This window comes from Ischnura elegans, chromosome 12, assembly GCF_921293095.1.
Source record: "Ischnura elegans chromosome 12, ioIscEleg1.1, whole genome shotgun sequence".
In the NCBI taxonomy this organism is placed as follows: domain Eukaryota; kingdom Metazoa; phylum Arthropoda; class Insecta; order Odonata; family Coenagrionidae; genus Ischnura; species Ischnura elegans.
In genome coordinates, this window is record NC_060257.1 from 47,520,795 (window position 1) to 47,545,085 (window position 24,291).

Consider the following 24,291-nt stretch of genomic DNA (forward strand, 5'->3'; position numbering starts at 1 on the left):
TCGTACGGATGATCTACAACCAAGGTCAACTTCCACCTCTGAAGCATTTATTATTGAGGCTGTTTCAAAGGGTAAATTTATAATTGAAAATCCATGATTTATCAACTGCAATTTAATTACCTATTGACAGATACTGCATTCAAAAACTCAGAGACATCATTAAATACCATAAAAAGTATATCAATGTCTTCAAAAAGTCAATGGTGTTAGTCATTTTGGAACAATAACAAGAAACATCATCCAATCATGCATATAGAAGCTACTTTGATACAAATAGATACTATTCACAATGATTTGGCAAAAAAATATAAAGAGTGATCATTAATCAAAAGTAGTTAGATTTACTCGTATGATTTAAGTTTATAGTATCATGAAGCTATCATGCTCTTGAATCAATAAAAATACTCATTCAATACATGTAGATGTTAGAGGAAAAATTATGAAATGTTTCAAATGCATTCTATGTAATTATACTTTTATGTTCCCAACAAATAGCACACTTTACATTTCAGCTTACAGCTTCCAAAATAAATTATCAAATAAATAATAGAATTTTTACATGCGACAATCAATTAGGAATTTCCTTGTGTTACACATGTTTATGTGATGTTTTGATTGTAAGAACAGATCATTACAGCTAAGAGGTGAATTACACTCTACCACCAATAATTATACACTGAATACTAACAATCATTAAATGTGGAACAGGAAACAAAACTCTTCACAAAAATAAACCAGTATTTAACGTTAAATATTTAAACTGTGCATATTTAATACTTAATCTTTCTAGTGACACGTTTTCCCATCCATCTAGTTCTGCTCATTTTCTGAACAGGTACTTTTGACCAGTACAATTTATTTATTTATATACCCCAAGAGAACTAAATCTCAGAAAAATAGTTCTATAAGAAATGTGGTATTATAATGAAAAATAACTATTACTTCAAATAACAATATCGGTACTAAGAGAATAATACAACTAGACAACAAGTAGACAACTACGTATGCCTACATATACTTGTAGATAGAATTATAATCGTTTACCTACCACTAGCACAACCATAAAATTCACTGTAAATTGTGAATACTTGTAGAATTTAACTGAAAATAATGAAGTTATTAAAATACCATATGGTCAAACACTTTAAGTACAAAATTTAAGTAAACAACAAGATGCCATTAAACTGTTTTGGCATTCAAGGCAGATGGCGTTTTACATCCAATGACATACATAAGGCCATTATTAAAAGTCAAAAGCACATTTTTACTGATACTTTGTTCAGGATGGACCACCTTTAGGAGCAGCAAAATCTTAATGATGATGCCCTTCAAGAGGGTCACAGATTATGGTTAATGCTCTAACAAGTTAAACAATGAATTTAAAACACATACAATGACAGTTCACAGGAGATTCTTAATTAAAAGGCCATGCATATGTTGCTTCAAACCATTCACAAAAAAGTAATGGAATCCACAATACAACACTTCTTGATAATATCAATGTCCAATGAATGATATTAAACAAAGCGAACATGTTCTTCAATTTTTTTTATCAAAATTATCACTATTACCAAATCTACACATTTAATCGCACTACACCTTTCCAGAAGCATATACAGATAATTGCACACAATCAATTTAACGAGTACCATGGGATGAAAAAGTCAAGTTTGAAACTTTCACCAGCAGGTAATTTAAGCCCAAATTACTAACACTGTTGTTTCTAAAAAAAATAAGCAAATAATACACATTAGCTCATTTTCAACTTAACCGTTTCAGTGCCAGCCTATTTTGCCCGGTATGCTGAAGAATGCCAGGGCTTTTTTTTGGTAAATTTGTACATTTGCACTTAAAAATTTACACAAAGCCTAATATGCATTTTCAGAAACTATTTTTTTTTTATTTGCTTCCAAAAATAACGGGTATGTTAAAGCATGACAGATACTAAAAACAGTTACCAAAGCTACGTGAAACACAAAAAATAAAAGGCGTGAGTGTAAAAAAATCCAGCCAATAGATTGGCCCTTGGCACTCTTCGCAATACCCCCCCAGGCCAATGGATCGGCCCTCTGGCACCGTAAGGGTTAATATCCAAAGTATTTCCTCAAAAATATCTTGCTATGCTTCACTGACTCTTAAATGATTTGGGTCTATATGGGATGAAAAATATTCGACTAATGGAATAATTTCTTCTTATATATTGACTGACTGTAACACTATGCAGGGACTATAGTCTTTATATCACCACGAAAATGACTGGATCAAGAAATTCATCACAGAAATTCTTTCATTTACAGATACTGATACAACATTTTTTCAATAATGTTGAATATATGAGGGAGAATCATATTTTCCCCAGCTATCCATTCCGTTTGGTTCATAATTATTTTCAGGCTAACCAATGATTTCAGCTTGCGATGTTTATTTCAATACACAGAGAGAAATCACTTTTAATTAGACATTGCCTTTGGAATCGCGGATGGCTCTTTCCCTGTGGACTTGATTGGAGAAATTGAAATGTACTGACTACATAGAAAACATGCAAGTTCTACAGAAAAGCTTGTGTTTCATTGCTAATCAGGGCCTAGAAGAATTAAGTGTACTATCACTGTCATGCTATTAGTTCTGACTGTTGCATTTCATTCCTGTAGTTTATCTAAACATCACAGTACCTTCGAAAATGTAGGGGAGTTTAGCATGAACATTTCTTCCCTCATTTTATTTAGTATATAATGAAATTAGGTAGTCACGACATGATTTCACAATTTCATTGTAGCAACATACCCTATTAAATTAATAATTGAACTTACAAAAAAGTAATTTTCTTGCCTACAAAAAACCAATTTCTCAATTTGGTGAGGCTCTAGTCCCACCAAATTTTAGCCATAAATGTCTCTGACAGCCATTCAAACTCAAACAAGCTGCCTTGGATGTTTAAATGGTTCCTAAAAAAAAAGCAGTTTCCAAAAGTTTTGAAAAACCCCAGATGAAATAGAATGATTTAAAATATGGATATACCATTTTCAAATGCACTGGCACTGCCATATGCTATGCCGTCAAATGGAAGCTTTCACAAGATGTCCAGTTCAGCACCTATGTCAGCACCGGCACCAACAAGAGCAGCTGATGAAAAATTCATCAAGTCAGATGCCAATGCCATCACCGATAGTCCAGTTCAATGTTTTTAAACGCACCCTTTCACATGGATACTGACTTTCTCATAAATGAGGTTTTATATTTAAATAGTCTCGCCTACATCATGTCCAAAATCAAACTGACTGCCAGCATTGGCAATATCAGTGTGCGTCAAAATAGTCTATAGTTGGTGCCGATGCCAGACACTGCTGGTAGGTGTGAAAACATGTTAAGTCTTAGGTTGCAAAAGAGATCAGTAAGGCTCCCTAAAATAGACATGGATGATACATTTGTATCTGCACCCACTGGATAGGGCAGGACAATGGACAATTGGTCTGCTATTAAAGGGGAAAATGAATTAATCACTCAAAATAGACCATAATAAAATGAAAGCTGTATAATTTGAAAATGAAACTACACAAAAATTGGCTGATATCCTGCATACCCACACAATACTCAAAAAGAAACTTAGCAATGACACTGAATACATACTCCAGAATACCTAGTAGCTGATTAAGTTTGTAGCTACCTCCCCAAATTATTTTTTCACGTAAAATAATACGATTTTGATAAGAAAGCATGGATTTATAAGGATATAATATATATATATATATATATATCTTCTTAAAGGATGAGTCTAGCCAAATTCTTGCCATAAATGAAATCTAAATATACCTTTTGAACAAGCTGATATTTTTTAAATTTAAATGTTATTCCCAAACCCCCGAATACAGCTCACATTGGCCATTTTGTACCGGATTATTCAACAAATTTAACAATTGCATGTATACGAACAACCATGCCCTGAATAGGGGTAACTTTCCCAGGCTAAGACTCGAACCCGCCACCTCTTGTTAGGCAGGCAAGGACTTTACCCTGCCGCCACAGAGGCCGGCAATAATATTACGTGTTAGTGTATTAGAAGCAATTCTTCAAAGAACTAAAGGCAATTTCAAGGTTTGTAATCACCCATGAATGGCTTAAATTGTAGCATAGCGGTAATTGATACTAGGTTACATGAACCTTTAAGGGACTCAAGAAGCTTTGGAAATAATGCTGCAAAAATGACAACTATCTCTTACCACTCAATGAATAAAGGTTAATTAACCATGGATTAAGACCTCATATGATCACTTTGACAAAAACAGCTACATAACTTAATTCATAAAACATGATTAATGTATCTTTCCTCGTCACTCAAATAAATACAATTCCAAAAAATATAATTCTTAGTAAGTGCTAGCTGTAAAAGGGCCATTATTGCAAAACAATTAATACTTCATTGGTTTTTTGTTGACAGTTGATTAACTATGCATCAAACCAGAACTAAATTTTTGTGCTCCTATTCAATCATGTGAAGATAGATGCCATCCTACTATTTTTATGATTTCCAAGATTCAGAGTAGGTAAATTGGCATGGATATAACACTAAAACAAGGCCAAATTGCAAGTTCTATCATTTATAAGGCAATTTACAATTAGGCTGTACGTGACGAGCATGTCATTCGAGATCTTACATTCAGAAAAATCAAACCCCCTGAAACTTCAAAGTTACCCGCAGTTGAGGCATCCATTGGTCTTTTACAATAAAGGCTCACCATTTACAAAACCACCCACCAACAATAAAAATAAGCCTTGGTGTTCCATCAGGTAAGCTTAAACATAATGTTCAACAGCTAATACTAACGAAGGAGGCTAGAAGATATTATGTAACACTAACTATGAAATGCATTCCGATAACATCAATAGAATATTCTGATATATACTAATGTAGGATGCACCTCAAGGTAGACAGAGTGATACATGAATAAATTTCACTTTCAATAATATTAAAATATAGGAATAAAAGTGACATTTATGGCCCATTCCTTGTAGTTAAAATATAACAAATACAGGGACAACAGAGAACCTTGGGCAGTGGACCCTTACCTGAAGGACACATTTGGAAGACGTGTTAAATCAAAGGAGTGCATGAGGCACAAGCCAAGTCATGAACATGTCTACACTAGCAGCATTACCATATGCAATAATTTATTTGCAAAATAATAGCTACTTATATTTACAACCAAGAAACCAACATAGGTGAAAATTCGTCAAAGTGCCATAGATAATTGAGTTTTTAAACAGAAATTAAGGAGAATTGATACTGCAAGTAAAATTAAGGAATGATAACATACATATAAATGCAGATTTCTCTTTTTTTAAAAGTTGATTGACTGGCTATTGTCAATAACAGGGAGAGAGTATTTTCAAGGAAAGAAGGCAGGGATAAACAAAATTATAGTTGATTTAAAGTTAATATAAATGACCAAAAAACCACAGAAGAATGAAAATCTAATAAGAATACAAACCACAACAAGAAGCATAACTAAATAAGCAACAAAAAAGATATTATTTAACTGGCACCACACAAAAATTAATGAAGGTGCAGTATTTTTCATAACAATGAAGAAGAGCACTAGAAAACATGGCACTACAAAGTGATGTTCTTAATAATGTTTATATTGGGTAGGTTTGTTTTCCCCAAACTCAGAGACACAAAAATAAGCTATATGCTAACAACAAAAACAACCCATATATGCATAATGATACTGCTCTGTTTTCAACATTATAAAAAAATATTATGCAAATTTTCAACGAGGGAATAAAAAAATAGGATTGATTAGGGGTGAAGTTTGCAACGAGGATATGAGTGCTGATTGGATTTGGTAATGTACTCATAGAAATAAGATGCGACGATGGCATTAGACATTTCAAAACATGACTTTTGTACATCCAAAAATTTTTCATCTAATTGATACAAGATGTAATGAAATAAGTACTTGATTCATGACTCATTATCTGTAATATGGGATTGACACTGAAAATTCTGAATTGATAAATGAAAAATCCTTTAAAAGCATAGCAAGTCCCTCATGTAACAATCCACAGAAAAAATCTTAGAGAGACATAAGAAAAAAGACTTCAACTCTTTACCCATTTCCATCAAGGGCAAAATGATTCTCTAAATCTTATGAAATTTCAGTTTATATTGAGTTACAATGACTTTAGTTTAAGGATGGGTCAAGGATTGGAAATTCATTTTTAACCCTATGGAATTCTTTGATTCAACGATTAACTCAAATATATTTGATTTATAGAACATACATTAACATAATGGAAGGTTGGAATGCTTGCCATAACTGAAACCAGGGGAAAATCAAACTCTAAAATTGTAATAGATTAGCGATGGGCAGTTAAGTTTCATTTTTTTTCTTTGAAAGAGCCTGTTCCTTAAGCAACACATAAATGCAATATCCATCTAAACATTGCAATATTTATCATTTTGTAAGAGGCACCACTTCATGACTCCTATTTCTGTTAGATTAAAAATTTTGTTGTACTTTTTTCAAACATGATTCTTAGTTGAAAGCTAGAAATGATTCGTGGAAGTTGAAGTTGTCATTAAATTCTTGAAAGGGTTCATGCAAAATAATACTAAAATTGATGCATAAAATAGCTAAGATTTGTGGGCCGTAGGGGTAGGAGGTGAATCGTGTATATATGTAAGCTTGGGTTCAAAACTCGTGTGCTATACATTTCCCCTGCCTGACTCAGAGTTCTTATGAATGACATTTAGTATACAAGCCGAGATAGAAACTGAATTGCTTGGATAAAAATACAATTATCTGATACACATATTTCTTTTTAAAATTTATTCCAAGCAGAAAAATTTTCATAGAATGAATAAAAGAACTGCGAGGGTGGAAAAAATGTATCAGTTTGAGTTCTGCACATAGAATTGTGATAGGCCTGTTCCATTTATTAGTTCTACCAGTTCTTAAGCAATGAGAACCAGAATTGGAATAGAAGTCAAAATGAATACGTATTGAAATAATTTGCGCAAACCCTTATTTGAAAACCTTACATCAAAATAATTTAAACTACATATTTTAAATAGAATGATGCTGTGAATTTAATCATGTGAAAAAATAACTGATGAGCTATATTTGGTAGTTTTCATAATACCATAACAAAAAATATAAATAGGTATTGAAAATTAAGTGATGATGAATTAAAACAATTAAAAATCCAGAACCAAGAACCGATGCTTAGATATGAACCTTAATCAGAACTGACAAAAAAGTGGAACTGGTCTACCCCTATATAGTATAATAAACAACATTGTGAAATAAAGTATGTCATGTAAATTAGGACACCTATTTCCATTTTTGAGAATTATTCTGTGCATAAAATTTAAGAATGTTACAGACTAACAATAACAATGTCCTTTGTATAATTAAAAGATGTTTATGTTACCAATACAACACTATGCTCATCAAGAAATCTATCAAGGCATTTCCAAATGATGCTAGACTTGTAAATTACCAAAACAATTCTCCATAGTAATAGCAGCCCTTCTATCAAAAACTAAATTAAATCCACCCATTCAAATGCCACTAAAATGAATGCATGTTCAAGATGATATCAAATAAAATTAATAGTTTAGAAAGACTGAAACAACAATGACTAGTATATCTTATTCTTTTGTAACTACAAAGAATTTTCAATCATACAAGTGTAGAAAAGTGATATCCTTCGTTAATTACACCTGCGTTATAGTACTAAAATTGATAAATATGGATAAATTTTCATTATAACTCCATGGATATAACATTTTAAGACATTTTCTGGAATCAATGTCTGAAATGGACCCATTTTGTCATTAACAACATGCCTTCCATAAAAACACCTAGGCTGAATTGTCACCACATGAAAATGTATTTTTCACCCATTAAAATCATTATCAGAAAATAATTTCAAAATTTGAATACCATAAGAGGCATTAATGCACAGGCAACACTAGCCTTAGTGAACATTTATTAAAAATTTTGCTACAAGGGGATTTGGAGCTAAAATATAGGAAACAATCCTATCAACAAAGAAATGCTAAGATGAATAAAAGCAGAAGAATAATAATCAACAGGGAAAGAAAGTATAAGAGGATAACAAAAGATCAAAAATTGTTGTCAGCTTTGTTCACACAAAGGAATATCTATAAAGCGTGAACAGAAAGGATCAATTCAAATTTTACAAGCAGAGAAATTGGGAATGCTTACTCTAAAATAACAACGTGGACAGAAACCATTGGAAATCACAAAGCATAAAAAAGTAACAAAAAGTGAGAATATAAAAAAAAGAGCAAGGGCTATCAAAAGCAAACATTAAAGCCTATAAAGTCAACAATAAAAAAGATCCCTTTGCCAAGCTAGAATACAATTGGAGAGCTAAAACACAAGTACTTAGTGGCAAAAGAATTTAAAAGCACCATTAACACACTACCCTCCAATACTTCAGAACGACTAGACATATACATACATTATTTATACTAATGTTTGGACTAATGCACTGATGCAACAACATCACAACATGGCTTCATTCAATCACAAATAATAACCTAACACTGCATATTCAGGCTTGCTTCCAATCAGTTTAACTCAAATCACTTTTCTTAGGAAAGTGTAAAAGAAATTAAATAAAATACCATTTTTTAAAAATGGACAGGGACTTCCCAAACCTACACATCCTTATCTTTGAAACAACACTATCACATATCAATTACAAAAACGATTTTTGTTCCAATATTGGTCTTCACAAAAAAGCCAATAATGCCTTCTCATTCATTACCAAGTTTCAAAATAAACTTGCTTAAAAACATTTCAAAATAAACTTGCATATTTTCCATCACAGCACAAGATTGAGGAAACAAGATATATTCTACCACTTTAACCTCTAACAAATTTTCCCATCCGAACCACCGAATCAACATTTACAATGTTTAAATTCATTTTTTTGGTATAATAAGACCTTGCAGCATGTCAAATGAGTTGCCATCTGGGTGTACCGTAAAGACGGAGCTACTTCCAGACGGCTTCACCTGAAGAAAGCCAAATGTATCAATCCCAGTAATGATTCCACTTTGGGTCTGACCACTTGGAAAGGAGACCCGCACTTCAGCATCACTGTAAATGAAGATTCATAATTATAACGAAATGTGACACTTATTTCTTTATCCAGGGACAAGCATCCACATAGACAGGCCACCTTGGGAGACCATCTTCTATATCATCATCATAAGATTCAAATAAAAACTGGTCCTAAGAAATATTAACCCTTTCTTGCCGACGCCAAGGAGAGGAAAACATTTTTCGTGCTATGAGTAGGAAAAGGATATTTCAAGCCTCTCTGTAAGGAGATTTTTGGGGAGGAGTTGCCCAGGTGTCCCTCTGATTTGGGATTCAACTCAACCGAGGTGCCCGGCCATTACCCCGGCCACTGGAATAGACACTCTAACCTTGTCTTAGCACACGTTCACAGTCAACTTATTGCATTACCAGTGTATTAAATTAACAGTGTATTAAAACAGTAATTAAATACAGTATAATCTGGTTATAATGAGGGTCTAAAGTGAGGGAGTTTATACCCACGTTATGGGAATACTGCATTACTATGGGAAAAGTTTTGGGAAAAACATAGGTCATCTGCAAATCAAAATACTCATTGGCTCCACCCTAGATTCGACGTGAATGGGTTAACAGGTCTCATACCAACTTTACATTTTCAACTTCCATGAGTTTTCCCTGATTCCCTGAATTCATTTATTTGAATGGCCAAGCCATGGGTGCTGGTTGAAACATTATCAGGACAGTGCATTCCGTGCCGCTCCTGGGGCATTTCGATACCAGGTGTGGTGATGAAGCTTTTGTTTAAACTAGAGATGTGCGAATAGTATCTGCGAATACTCGAATACCTTGAATACTAGAAAGTATTCGATATTCGAGATCTCGAATAATTATGCTGAAGGTACGTTCTCGAATACCTCGAATACTTTGAATTTCGCGTCATACTCTGTAGCACGCACGTCGTTGGTAGTTGACTCGGAAAAATGTAGAGAACTCTAGTCATTTCGTGCATGCAGTGCCATTTTAGGCAAGTTGACGAACTACATTAAATTCACGGATTAGACCAGTGAAAAGAGTTCGAAATGGGGAAACGAAAATGATCGGGTGAAAAAATGCGAAAATTCACGGTTTCCCCCACTAGAAGAACCTCAATGCCGTGGGATAGTAACTACGTAGCACAATTCCCAAAATCCGCATCCCCCTCCATCCATCAGCCTTTGGCCCCTCTTCCAATGCTTTCCTCCTCTCCGAAATCTAACAAAAGGCCCCAGCTTGGAAAAATGTAGCAAGATATATCGTAAAATAAAGTCAAGCAGCAGTAGTAGCAGAAATAAGGCCTATTGTACCACGTTGGCCGAATGCCGTGCTGTCCAGCCAAGAAAGTAACTAATCATCCCTCACCGCTTGAAACCAGCAATGTTCCTGTCAAATACTCCCCAAGTCCAATCACGATTTTCAAATTTTTCTGCATGCCTGAAGATTTTACCTATCCATTTGGCTAGCAGTTTCATATGGATTGCAAAAAATCTCCTGAGGCAGATTGTTTCAACTTGATATGGACTTGAATAAGGTTTCTCTGAGACCACCATGGACCACTAAGAGCTACATGGTTCTTAAAACAATAAGATGATGGCACTGGTTATACAACGATATTAGACACTAAAAGGCTTTGCATGACGTCTTGAAAAAAGGAAGGCATTTTTATTCAAATCTGTATTTAAGGACAATGAAATGATTATCAAAAGTAAGACGTATTACTGCCAAGACAAGGTAAAGTAACATTTAATACTTCAAAGTAAATAACCTAGAATTAGCTTCACAAAATGGCCTTGCTATGGGCTGCAATAACAGCTTTAATTACAACACTTACCTATGAAGCCAGTAATCATAATACAACTTCATCACCTTGTCAACTTTGTCACTTTGTACTGCATCAATCAGCTTTTCCAGTTGGTTGAACGTTCTCGCAAGAACTTTTTCAACGGTGAGAGGAGCTACTCCTTTGCCATCTTTATTTGCAACAATTCCTTTACTCTTGTTTTGGTTTTTGATAAGGTCATTCACACAAACTGTTGGCACCGAGTTGCTGATGTTCAAACCACAGCCTATAAGAATTATACACAAATATTATAATTCACAAAGAAAAAAACAATCTATAAAACATTATGCAATTACCGGTGAAAATATGAAAGTCAATTTTGTTGCATCAAAATTTCAAACAACAGAACCTGACAATAAAAAATAACATTGCTCTAAGGAATTTCAAGCATCAAGTTGAAATATTGAATATTGAAATAGCTAAAATATAAAATTTAATAAACTATTGACAGTCCTAGACAAATATGATGAACCACTTGGGCCTGGATTGAGGGCACCACTCTCAAAATCTCAGTAATTGGCCGTCATTTGGCAACACTGCAGCCCCTACCCTGTGCTTGCAGGAATCATTCACAGCGGTCCAACCCCAAACAACATATTCTCTAGGGAAGGGTCATCCATTCAAAGGAGGAAAAGCTCACAAATTTTCTCAGCATAAAGGACATTGATAAGAAGGCCTGGGCAACATATAAAAAACACGAGCACTTTTTGTACAGAAATCATCCTAACAACACCCATCCATTTTTGCATTACACACGCTTGTAATTTAGAATCTACAAATTAAGTATATCATTTATTTTGGATCAAGGCATGTAATAAATACACAAAAGAGAATCACTTCATTAAAGAACTTCCAATTATTAGGATACACTTATGATACAAGCAAGGTGGGATGACTGCAGATGAAAACAATCTTTAAATAAGAAATTATCTCCAATATTATGACACCCAGATTTTAACACATGGGCTGAGCAAAAAAATTTATCTGATTAAAACTGTTATCCATTGCTGCATGCTTCCTTAACTAACGACTGAAAAAGTTTTAAAATGTTGCAACAGACAATGCAAGCTGAAAGTACATATAAAATTAACATGCCTCAGTCAAGAAAGGATTATAAAATTAACATGCCACCAGTAAAACGTTACGGATAATAATATTTTTTTAAACTTGAACATAATTCACTTACCAACATTGCAAACAAGGCTATTTTTAGTAGATGTACTGTTGACAATAACACCACCTATCTTATCAGAGTTCCCAGCATAAATGTCATTAGGCCACTTTAGCCTCAGATCCAACTCCTATTCAAGAAGAAAAGATAGTGGATAAATCAATTACGATAAGGCAAGTAAACAGTGCTTGTAAAATAAGATGAACAAATCCTAAGTAGCCTACTTTCTCAGGCTAAGGGTGTTCTATAACTAACTCAGTGACTCAACATGAAGGTTGACTTGGATAGGTAAGGGTAGATCTCACCCCAGACTAAGCCACAGGCATGTGAATTTCACAGATTCATGATTGGGGGAGTGGCATTTCCTTTCCCTGGGCTTTGTATTTATTTGTATGGTATTTGGAGGAGGAGGCTGAGGTGATTTGTGCCATGATGAAAGGGTATGGAAGGAAGGGTGAAGAGAAACCCGGCGTCGGCATTAGCCTGCTCATAACGAAAGGTGGTAAGAGGACCAGGGCTTAACGTCCTATCCAACGGACGGAGTGTTGCACTTAAAATGTCCTCCACACAACATTCAAGCAGGTATTGGGCAGTCTCTGGAATTTCTCTGCCAATGACAGGATTAGAACCTGAGCCCTTAGCATGGGAAGCCAACACTAGCCAACACACCAAATAGATACCTCAGGATTTGTTTCGGTGTGCCCTAAAACTTCACCCCGGATTTGAACCCAGGACTTTTTCATTAATACCAGAGCACTTTACAAACTTGGCCACCTCACCCCCTGAATCCTAAACCCCCAGGAAGAATTTAATAATAATAATAATAATAATTGTTTATTACTCCAAAAAATAAAAAGTACAGAATAGAATTAATTACATAAAACGGAGTAATTTTAGGTAGCCATTGAGGACAACCTGTTTTTTGGCTAATTGCTGCGAAGGTTCTTTTGATGTAACTAACTGTGATTTTACTATCATTTATTATAATTTTTTTCTTTTTTCAGATTGTTGGAGTAAACAATGACAAATAAAGGTGAATCAAACACTCATTTAATTAGCATAATAATATGAATTAGCTATATGGAAGTAAAAGAGTAGTCAATTTTCTCCTCCTATCTTCGGACACAGAAAGGAAAAAATACAAAATTATTTAACACCCATCTTTCTTATTTACAATGAAACAAAACTCAAAGATATAAGTAGGATTATAACCTTGTTAAGGATTTAAATCTAGAGAATATTTTTTCATTATTTAAAGCATAAAATTCTTACTAAATTTGCCATCGTTGGAATGATTTTGAAGGAATATTAAAAGATCAAGGCCAAGTATACTATTCAAGAGCAGCAAACCCTTATTTAACACAGATTACACTAAGTTTTCCCTACACATAATTTATTACAAATCCTTTTTATAAACTGGCCTTTAAGCTTAACGGGCTGCTCAGTTGCTAAGTACACCACTAGCAAGTCACAAAAACATTAAAACCTACCTCACAGCCAGGAATTCCATTGATAGCGCTAACAACAGATAATGCAATTATGTGCTGCAACAGGGGAGCATGACGACCAAGATATGAAGTGTCAGGTAACACTAATTGTAGAGAAAACATTCCACATCCTTCTGGACTGAGCCATACATTTGAACTTCGTCCTGAATGAAAAAAAGCAAATAAAAAACAACATAAGCAGAGATAATATACAAATTAAATCACAAAAAATATTCCATGAAATATGTCCATATGCGGTTTGTTGTGGTAAGTAGTATTTGGCGAAACATTTTAAGTAGGTTGTTGAGAAAAGGAATTCAAAAAGCTACTTCAGTAAAGGGTATTAAAAAATTCCATCTTCTGAAACCAATTGGTAATCCATTTCACTAAAACTAATGTTTATACTACATCAAAACTTTTACAGACCATAAATTAACAAAACAAAATACCAAGGGTCTATGATTAAATGATTGAACTCAAATCACAGACCAGTACCTATACATCAATTGTGGTATACGCTTAAGTATGTCTATTACGAGGGTCATCCAGAAAATAAGTTCCGTTTTGGTGTGTAGATCGCTAGAGGCACTTTTTGACAAAGGTGGCTACATTGTACAAAAGAGGGGAATCTTCTGAATAGAATGAGAGGGAGATAGGCTCAGTAGCCTTGAAAACAGATTCACAGCAACTCGTTGAAATGGAGTCCTCGACGTCGCGTCCCGCCACCTCGGTGCCTGTTCCGTCTCGAGTTTTTGTGCGCGGAGTGATTTAATTTCTTCACGCCAGTGGTTTCAAATCGGTTGAAATTCATCAACAGCTTGTTTCTGTGTATGGAGAGGGTGTAATGAGTGAATCAATGGTGAGGAGATGGGTTCGTGAATTTGAGGCGGGAAGACATTTACTTGAGGACGAAAGTGGAAGAGGCAGACCCTCAATTGTCACGGACGAACTTGTGGCAAAAGTCGACAGTGCTGTACGCGAAGATCGCCGTTCCACTGTGGATGAACACCATGAGTGTTTCCCTGAGATCTCACGATCCATCATTCATGAGATTGTCTCGGAAAAACTCGATTTTCGAAAAGTTTGCGCCCGATGGGTTCCGAGAGAGCTGACGCCCGAACACAAGTCACAACGAGTGGCTGCAGCTTGTGAATTTTTGGGCTGCTACAGAATGGAAGGGAATCCTTTTCTCAAGTCCATAGTCATTGGAGATGAAACCTGGGTGTCCCACTATACCCCAGAGAACAAAAGACAAGCCATGCAGTGGAAACACACCACCTCCCCAAGTGCGAAAAAATTCAAAGTTGTCAAGTCCACCAGGAAGATCATGGCCTCTGTTTTCTGGGACCAAAAAGGGATCCTCCTGATTGATTTCTTGCCTCAAGGAGAAACGATTAACGCCTCCCGGTATTGTGAGACTCTGAAGAAGCTTCGTCGGGCAATCCAAAACAAGAGAAGAGGAATGCTGACCTCTGGTGTGTGCCTTCTCCACGACAACGCAAGGCCTCACGTCGCTCGATCCACTACGGAACTTTTGGATCAGTTCGGTTGGGATGTTCTGACCCATCCACCTTACAGTCCCGACTTGGCCCCTTCAGACTTTCATCTGTTCACCAAAATGAAGGAGGGATTAGCCGGAAAACGTTTCACAAGTGACGAGGAAGTGAAAGCAGCAGTCACCAACTGGACCAAGGTGGTGGCGGGAAGCTTCTATGAGGAGGGGATTTCAAAGCTGATTTCTCGTTATACGAAGTGTATTGAGGTCTCTGGAGATTATGTGGAAAAATAATACATATTGTCAAAAACATTTCCTGCAAGTTTGAATTTTTTTCAATAAAAACTCGATTTAAAAAAGAAAAACGGAACTTATTTTCTGGATAACCCTCGTACTTTGAGGTAATTAATTTGGCACTGGTGAGTTCGGAACAGGAAAGGTATCGTTCAAAAGAGGAAATATTGGTACATGGAATAGATGTACTTCAATTTTCGTTAACTAACAGGAAAGAATTAGAAAATAAGTGTAAAAAAAGTGATGTTCCATTCATTTAATTAGGAGAAACAGTTGCGATGCTAATTTTCTTGCATTACAATGATTTATTCACTTTTTCTACAATAGGAGCAATAACTATTCTGCTATAGGAAAGAAGCTTCATAAATCAAAGGGAGTTTTATCAATTAATTTCATTAGCATGTCAAAATTTATTACTTAAAGATATTAATTAATTAATCATATGTTATACCCCATGATTTATCAATTATGATGTCATGCTGTGTTATTTTATATCCTTATCCATACAGAGAGTTTTTCAGGCTTAATAACATGGAACTCCATCACATAATTAAAATTAATATTACAGCCAATTTTCTACAAATGCTTAGTTTAATGCCAAAATTTGCTTGAATGCATTTTCTACTATCTTCAGATCTGGAGGCAATATGAAACATATTGAGGGCAATCCTGGGATAAAACTCTTAGTAAAAATTGCCATAGTTTTTACTATATTAATTTACTAATTCCTTATTTCATTTTGGAAAGCTTAGGTACTTGCTTTCATTTGCTTGTATTTTACATTAAGTGAAAAAACACAAATATACACAAATTACACAAAATAGAGCAAAACACATAAGTTGAAAGAACTACCTCCCACGATTCCACAAAGAAAACATCATGATTAGTAGTACGACATTACCTTTTCCTTCGGTCTGTTGGGTAGCTATAACAGCAAGGCCATGGTGAAGAACAGGACCAGATAACACATTCATAGTAGAAGTTAGGATCCTTGAGTAGATGACTAGTCGTCCAATCGACTCAGTCTGCAAATTCTGGAATGGTGAATTAGTCAATACATTCACACATTCTTTTTAATTTTATACAGTAAAACTTTGATTTTACGCAGTTGGAGGGACCGAAATACGGGCACTGTGTAAAATCAAGAGTTGGTATAGAGGAGGAGTATAGTTTTCAGGATAACACTTGCCCATTATTTTTAGAATGCTTAGCCATACACTTTTGTATAGTTATGATTTAGAACCGGAACCAGAAAAAGTCTCATATGTGAGTTTTACAGCAAAGGAGCATGAAATTCTTTTTAATCGCGTCACATATATGTTTCCCGGATTCAATTACTCATTTGGAAGCAAGAAAATGAAGCCTGATAATCTTATTTACTCACAAGCAACACCACAGATCACCTATTACCTTAAGATAAACAACGTTGCATTCCTGAACAATGTTTCCCATGGTTGAACAACATGGCTGAATTGCCATTTTTGGCACTAAGATTACTTCTGTTACCTGGGAGAAATTTCGGAATGGAGATACTAAATGCTCGCAGAGAAGCTAATTTTCAATAATATTCTCATCAAAAGCAGTTTTCAGGAAATCCGTTTAACCACCTGCAGACAAAAAAAGATTGGAGATGGAAGAAATGACATATCTGAATGGAGCCTCTAATTACAGCCTGGCTAATGCCAACATACGGTTCCTATGCCCCCAACCCCTACTACATGGTGCTAATGACCCCAGCTGTCGGTTACCTCCTTCCAAATAACATACCAATGATAATACGGAGCACACAGTACCCGAGAATTCAGACATTTCCGGCGTTTAGATCACTTTTTTAAAGTGAGCTATTTAAATTAGAGATGTGCGAATAGTATCCGCGAATACTCGAATACCTCGAATACTAGAAAGTATTCGATATTCGAGGTTTCGAATAGTTATGCGAAAAGTACCGCCTCGAATACCTCGAATACTTTGAATTTCGCGTCATACACTGTCACATGCACGTCGTTGGTAGTTGACTCGGAAAAATGTAGAGAACTATAGTCATTTAGTGCTCGCAGCGCCGTTTTACGCAAGTTGACGAATTACATCAAATTCGTGGATTTTAGCGGTGAAAAGAGTTCGACGAGGGGAACCGAAAATGGTCGGGTGAAAAAATCCGAAAATCCCCGATTCCCCCCACCAGGAGAACCTCAGTGCCGTGGGATAGCAACCTTAGGGCATTTCCCACGATCCGCTATCCCCCTCCATTCAGCACTCGCCTCACCCACTCTGACGCTTTCCTCTTCTCCGAAATCAAACAAAAGGTCCCAGCTCGCGCAGGGATCGCATTACGAAGACCCCTGCTTCGAAAAAAATATCGAGTTACGAGAACAATAAAAACGTGTTTCACGCCCTCCCCCCTTTTCTCACCCACTGACCTTTTTCTGGCTACCTGCTTCGAAGTTCCCCATTTCTGGAAGTCAACTGCTGCGTGAGTACCGTGGGAAACTTACATTAGCGCATTTCCCAAGATCCGGTATCCCTCTCCATTCAGCACTAGCCCCCCCTCTGAAGCTTTCCTCTTCTTCGAAATAAAAAAAAAGGTCACAGCTAGCTCAGGGATCATATTACGAAGACCTTAGCTTCGAAAAAATACCAAGTTACACGAGAACAATAGAAACGTGTTTCGGGCCCTCCCTTTTCTCCCCCACTGACCTTTTTTTCCCTACCAGCTTCGAAGTTTCCCATCTCTGTGGAGGTCAACCGCTGCATGAGTCATCTATTAGCACAAAAGGTGTCTAAGAATGACTTTCGTCATTTGATGTTACACCTTTATTGAATTGAAATATTAGTAATGTGCGCGTAATTTAAAAAAGAATAAGACCAAACACGACATATTTCTGAGTTTATTTAAGCATTTTACGCAAAGAAATAAATGTCAAAATACGATGGAGACTTAGCATTCTGGCGAAACTCGATATGAGCAGCAGAGCTTCTGGGAAGTTGATGCTGTATTTTTTTCCGAAAACATATATCAAGTTACAATTTATGAGTGGTGCTATAAATCTTTATTGTTACAGTCCCAGACAAAGGGATATTTTCTCAGAATATTTGGTTTCTCCCTGATAGCAATTCCAATTCATCTTCTTATCTCGTGAGAACTCCCAAAGATGGACTGAAAATAATTGAAGAAAGTCTGGTGGAGAAGAGCTTGTATTTTACAAAATGCCTCAGATTGTCAGCTAGCACTTGGCAGCAGGAGTGGGGGTAAAGCGATGTTAGTTGAATTAATTATATGCCCAATTGTTTCCATAAAATTAAAATATTCATTAATCAGCTAAATTCCTGTTCGAATCATTTAAAGGAAATCAAAATTACTCCCCAAAATCTTGTGTTGCCTGCTGCATAGGCAACCGAGTCAAACATCCCAGCATTCATCATTTAGTATTCGAGGTATTCGAAATTCGAGGTATTCGAATATTCGAGCAATGATTTAATATTCGAATTCGAGAAATATGCTATTCGACCCATCTCTAATTTAAATAACCGCGCAACTGCCATCATGCCGCCAGTGATGAATAAAAAATGATTAATAGTCCGGAACAATTTTCCCTCTTTATAATTTTTACCCATTAAAAAAGCATTTACCCATGAAATTTTAGCATTAGTAGATTGAATCTACCGGGTATAGCTTCTCTGTCAGCATTCTTCCGCAAATTCAGCGCTGGGACCTTCGACTCACAAGCCATGTGACTCATCTTCACGTAAAATTTTGCTTCCCCATATCTGATAACAACACCAGACACTTTTTGTATTTCGATTTGATGGTGCTAAGCCGTTCCTGAGTTTAAAGGGACTGCCTTATCATTCACGTCTTGAGTTTGACTTCAATGATTACATGACGATTGACGACGCAAGTTATTCTCCGAGGGCATTAACTCCCGTTCCGTTAAAAATAAACGCTTGCCTCCTAGCGGAGTTAAGCTAATAGCTATTCCAGTTCCAACCTTGTTTCTTAAACCCACTGACAATGAGATACAAGTTGAGTCAGTTCTGATAAGCGTGCCGCACAAGCAACTTTCCCTCACCTCCAATTGTCCCGCAGATTTGGGGTTAGCCCGCTGAATGAGACAACGCATGCTGCTTTTACCATCATGTTGAATCACCATCGACTTACGTCCATACTAGAAGTACGACTATCTTTTTTGGATCACCTTGGAAGCCAAAATTTTGGAACGGGAGGATTTTTAACGGCTCAGCTCGCCGTTATATTTCGCTGGGGCGATGGAAAACATAGCGTTGGCAAAATTCTAGAAAGCCTTCCGTTAGGGATAGATATTCCGTAGTTCTTAATTCCGGATTAACGACCATCTACTGTAATTACAATAAATATGTTATAAACACCGTCGACCAATAAGTCGCGTCGCGGCTGCGTCTTCGATCTATAGTAGTCGTCTATCGGTAGGTCTCCACTTTAAGGAGATTAAAACAAAGTAAGAGCAACAAGTGGTATCACTGATTGTATGGTGATCACCGGGGATGTTGACATTATCACCTTTCGTGATAATGTTAACATCTCCGGCGATCATCTGTCTTAATCAAAAGTAGTTACGCATACACAGCCATTGCCGTATCTTTTAGGTTTCGATATCCTTCTACGGCAAATTTGAACTCAGAGCGATATTCCCGTTCGTACAGGAGCCAGAAATATTACTGAGAGGGCGCAGGGGGAAGCAATACTTAGATTCGCGATGTTTTTAGCTTCACGCTCAACAGCGCGACGTCATTGCAACCGTTCCTGTATTCATTTTTGCAACTCATTGAGACAAATAAATAACCTAACTCCATATTGCTCCAGTCGGCATTTTCAAAACAAGTCGAAAGACAACTGCGTAAAATCAAGATTAGCGGTCTCTTTGGGGCTGGGATTGTGCTGTGCAAAATCGAAAAACTGCTTAAAATCAAGAAAAGATGTAAAATCGAAGTTTCACCATTGCAATTCCCTGTGCTTTCCGGCCTGACTTGAGTGTCGCTGCGTAAAAACGAGACTTGATGTAAAATCAAAGTGTGTAAAATCAAAGTTTTACTGTAATCTATCTTTCCTTATTTTTCTAATCTATTTTTCCATAAGCTTCTCCAGTTGAATGCACACTAATTAAAAGATTATCTTACCTCAAAGTATTCCACAGTGGAAAACTTTGGAGGGCATGTATGAAGAAGAACAGGAAGAAATGAAGATGTAGCTCCACTTTTTGGAATGTCGGCGATGGACTGGCAAAATTTCAAGGAGAGACCTCCCCCATTGATAGGCAGTACATTTTCTTTCAACCGGTCTTTAATACTCGACAGAAACTCCAATTTTAGCTGTAAAAATAAAAAAAAAAGTTAGATCAGTAATAACTTTTATGTACACATAAAATAACAACAGTGAAATATCATTTCTTCTACCTGTGAAAGATATCACAGAATATAATGAGCAGAGGTTAACGAGGGAAAGGGAACTCAGCTCTGGCAAAATATTCATATTCCCTACTCACTGATGCATCATGAGAAATGCTCTTTCATGCATTGATTTTAAAGATCAAGGCTATTTTTATTTTTCTAGTGCAAGAATTTGCAAAACCTTGGCTATTCCTTTTGGCCATTATCAAAGCCTTTTTTTAGTGCTGCCACATAATTTATACAGAGAGTTTCATAGGAATGGAGGTTTGAGGAACACAGTCAATTCATGAAGGAGCCAAATTTTCTGGTTATTCAAAGAAGAGGTTATGTAAAGGAGAGGATGCCTCTTTGTGTTGCAAGTTGCATACATTAGTCACTGGGCAAGCAAGTGATTAACCACAAAAATATCACACCACACCCGTTTGAAGGCCATTATACATTAGCACTTGAGTAAAACTGGGGTACATTTAGGACAAGCAGGGTGCCGATGGTCTTTGTGCGTTAAATTTTCCTTAGAAGGTCACAACTGTGCATTCCTGTGATTGCAACTTTTAACTGCCGATCTAAACATTGAATGTGAAGCCAATTCAAATACAGAACAGTAGTGACTACCTGACATAAAATTAACTGACCATTGGATTATTAAAGGTGTGCCCCTCAACTAAAACCCCATCCTTTCCCCACCCTCCCCTCCTACAAATGTATTTGTTGAACTATTATATAAACCCCATGTATTCGAGGCAAAATAATATCCTTGGTATGAATCGTTGGCCAAGTACTGCCATTTGCATTATCTTGGCCAAATAATATCCTTGTCCAAAAAATACCATTGGTAAAATAAATAGCAATACTTGGCCAACAATTCATTCATCAATAATTCATTGTATTATTTTGGCCAAATAATACCAAGGGTATTATTTGGCCAACAGAGTTCCTGTTCCCTCATAGAAGAGCTTCTATTGCAGACGCAATACACAATTCTAATGTAAGCAAACAAAGTATTGTTCTGTAACCTTATGTCTAAGCCTCCTCCCTTGTCCCTAACATTGTAAAATCCTGACATTCTAAATGCCCATCCCTCAACTGCTTATTATTGCTTTAGTTCCTGTAGAGAATATCATCAGTTTGAAATGCCTGAAAGGGTGGATGGAAAAAAATGTCTTTTTTTGCGAAAAGTTATCCGCTTGAGAAAAAGTTGTAGAATTAAGTAAAAATTCAGTCCGAATAATTTGGAATCTCTCCACAGACTAATTCTCACGGTATGCACTTGGGGAAGGAGGCTGAAAATCAAAAATGCATGATTTGTAAAGTCATTCCCAGAACATTTTGTCAAGGAACAGTGCTTTAGAAGGAATTTATCATCCATTTGGATGTATCTAGGACTGTGGTGAGACTCTGTAGATAAAGCATATATTTATTTGAATATTTATTTTATCATATTTCATTATTATATTTTTTATCTGAATATAGTCCCCCCTTTTTTCTCAAAATATGCCTGTGGTAATAGAAAAGGGGGGACTACATTCAAGCATATTTTTTTAATTTTTTACCGAAACTGAGGCCTCAAAATTAGGGGGTAGGGACTATATTCAGAGGGGGACTATATCCAGAGAAATACGGTAATTCCAGCAGAGAGGTTTTTGGGACATGCACCGCTTGTGTCCATCTTCGTAGACAACAGTTTGGCCAGCATTGCTGGCTCCTTCAGGTCGATGAAGTAGCAATGAGAAGACACCTGATGTATACAAAAGACGGTCGAAACCAAATCTCTGCACTTCATCGACCTGAAGAAGGCAGTTGCAATGCCGGTGAAACTGTCGCCTACGAAGATGAACACACGCAGTGCATATCCTGAAAATCTCTCTGCTGAATCTTCACCACAATGTAAAAGCCAATACAAGTAAAGTGCATAATTTATTCCAACCAGTGGCATAACTAGGAATATGCTTTGGGGGGGGGGGAATGGAGGGACATGAGAGGGCGACCCCTCCTCCCCACTACTCCCCCCCAAGGCAATGGGGAATCCGAAAATTTTTTGAAAAATTAAATGCCTGGAAATACATTTTACATCATTTTCACTTAACTTTAAGTTTTTTCAAGCAGATGCAGTTATTATATGTCAAAACCAGACAATTTTAAATAATTTTTTTTTAATTCTTGGAGGCTGAGGGGGGGGGGAGGATCTACCCCTTCCACCTCCCCAATAGTGAAGCCAATGATTCCAACAACAACTGAATATTACTTTGACAGTGTTGCAACAGTCATTGATAAGCATCCCACTGCATTCTGAAAGAAGAATGACATTATTTACCTCATGGCGTCCGAGAAAATAGCCATTGGTGAACGTTGCTCCTTGTCCTCCTTTAGAAGAGGGAGATGAAGATACAGAAGAAGGTACTGACGGGGATGAAGATGCGCTCAAGCCCAAATGAGACGAAAGGAGGTCGTTCATGACTTCGAGGCATTTCTGCTCACTCTCCCCTGACCCCGTTCCCAATTTGACCTTCAAGGTAAAATATTTGCATACATTAGGAAACAAATACTTTTTTCCTCGAGAAAAATCACTTTCGTGATTAAATATCTTATGTACAGTAGACTCCTGAAATATAATGGATCCAACTTGTGATGCATACGACCTGAGGTAATTTTCAATAACTTTTTAAAATTTCAAAATTCACTGATTTTATAGGTGCCACTTGGCTTTTGGGTTGTCCTACTTGTCTATTCATCTTCGTATGACACTTTCCCCTGCATTGCAGGAGGCATCTTCAGATTTGAAGTTTCAAACCTGTAGACCCCTGCAGCTACACTAGCGAAACTGTCAAAAAAAGATGAATCTACTTAGAGGACAACCCACAAGCCAAGCTGTGCCTACTGAACCACTCAGCAAAAGCCTCCATCAACTTGTCACTGATTTTCTTTCCACTTGTACAATATGTTATCAATTATAAAATACAACGCTTCATTTTCTACTGAAACATGTTTATAAATAGCAGCATTTAAAAGCTGATGCTCTTTAAACTGTTTCCTTGTCTGGAAATCATTCAGATTCACCATACAATGGAATTTGCTTTATGTTAGTCTTCTATAATGGATTAATACTGTGAAGTCTACCATATACTAAATTATTCTGATTTGTGAATGAAAAACTTTGCTGTTTCTACAATTTGGAACTTTATTTTCCTGACAAGTTTCGATACACTGTATCATATTCATAGGACTAGCCTTCTTAAATTATTCTGCAGATAAAAATTGAAAATATTTTATTAGACAGAGAAAAACTATGGCATTGAATAAATAATTTCCATTATTGCAGTTTAGTATTAGAGAAAAACAAAAGATCATTAGCAATTTATCGAAGATAAAAAAATTTTATCGCTAAAAATATTTGACTCCTAAGGAGGTAGAAATTAAAAATGGGTCAGCCTGGTTCTTTGATTCATAGCTAAGTAAAAAAGTTTTGTTCT

At 36.2% G+C, this 24,291-nt stretch overlaps 1 protein-coding gene across 3 annotated transcripts in view; it reads right to left on the reverse strand.

Annotated features, from left to right (window-relative positions):
* Window positions 1–3,509: 3,509 nt before the first annotated feature.
* LOC124168760 (biotin--protein ligase) overlaps window positions 3,510–24,291 on the reverse strand; it is a 46,965-nt gene continuing 26,183 nt past the window's right edge. For all 3 annotated transcript variants that reach the window (XM_046547040.1, XM_046547039.1, XM_046547041.1), the window contains 7 exons: window positions 23,136–23,327; window positions 20,555–20,746; window positions 16,305–16,437; window positions 13,618–13,778; window positions 12,143–12,257; window positions 10,948–11,182; window positions 3,510–9,137 (listed from right to left, as the gene is read on the reverse strand). In XM_046547040.1, the coding sequence (XP_046402996.1) occupies window positions 8,960–9,137; window positions 10,948–11,182; window positions 12,143–12,257; window positions 13,618–13,778; window positions 16,305–16,437; window positions 20,555–20,746; window positions 23,136–23,327 (1,206 nt within the window). In that variant the 3' untranslated portion in view covers window positions 3,510–8,959. The remainder of the gene's footprint in view (window positions 9,138–10,947; window positions 11,183–12,142; window positions 12,258–13,617; window positions 13,779–16,304; window positions 16,438–20,554; window positions 20,747–23,135; window positions 23,328–24,291) is intronic.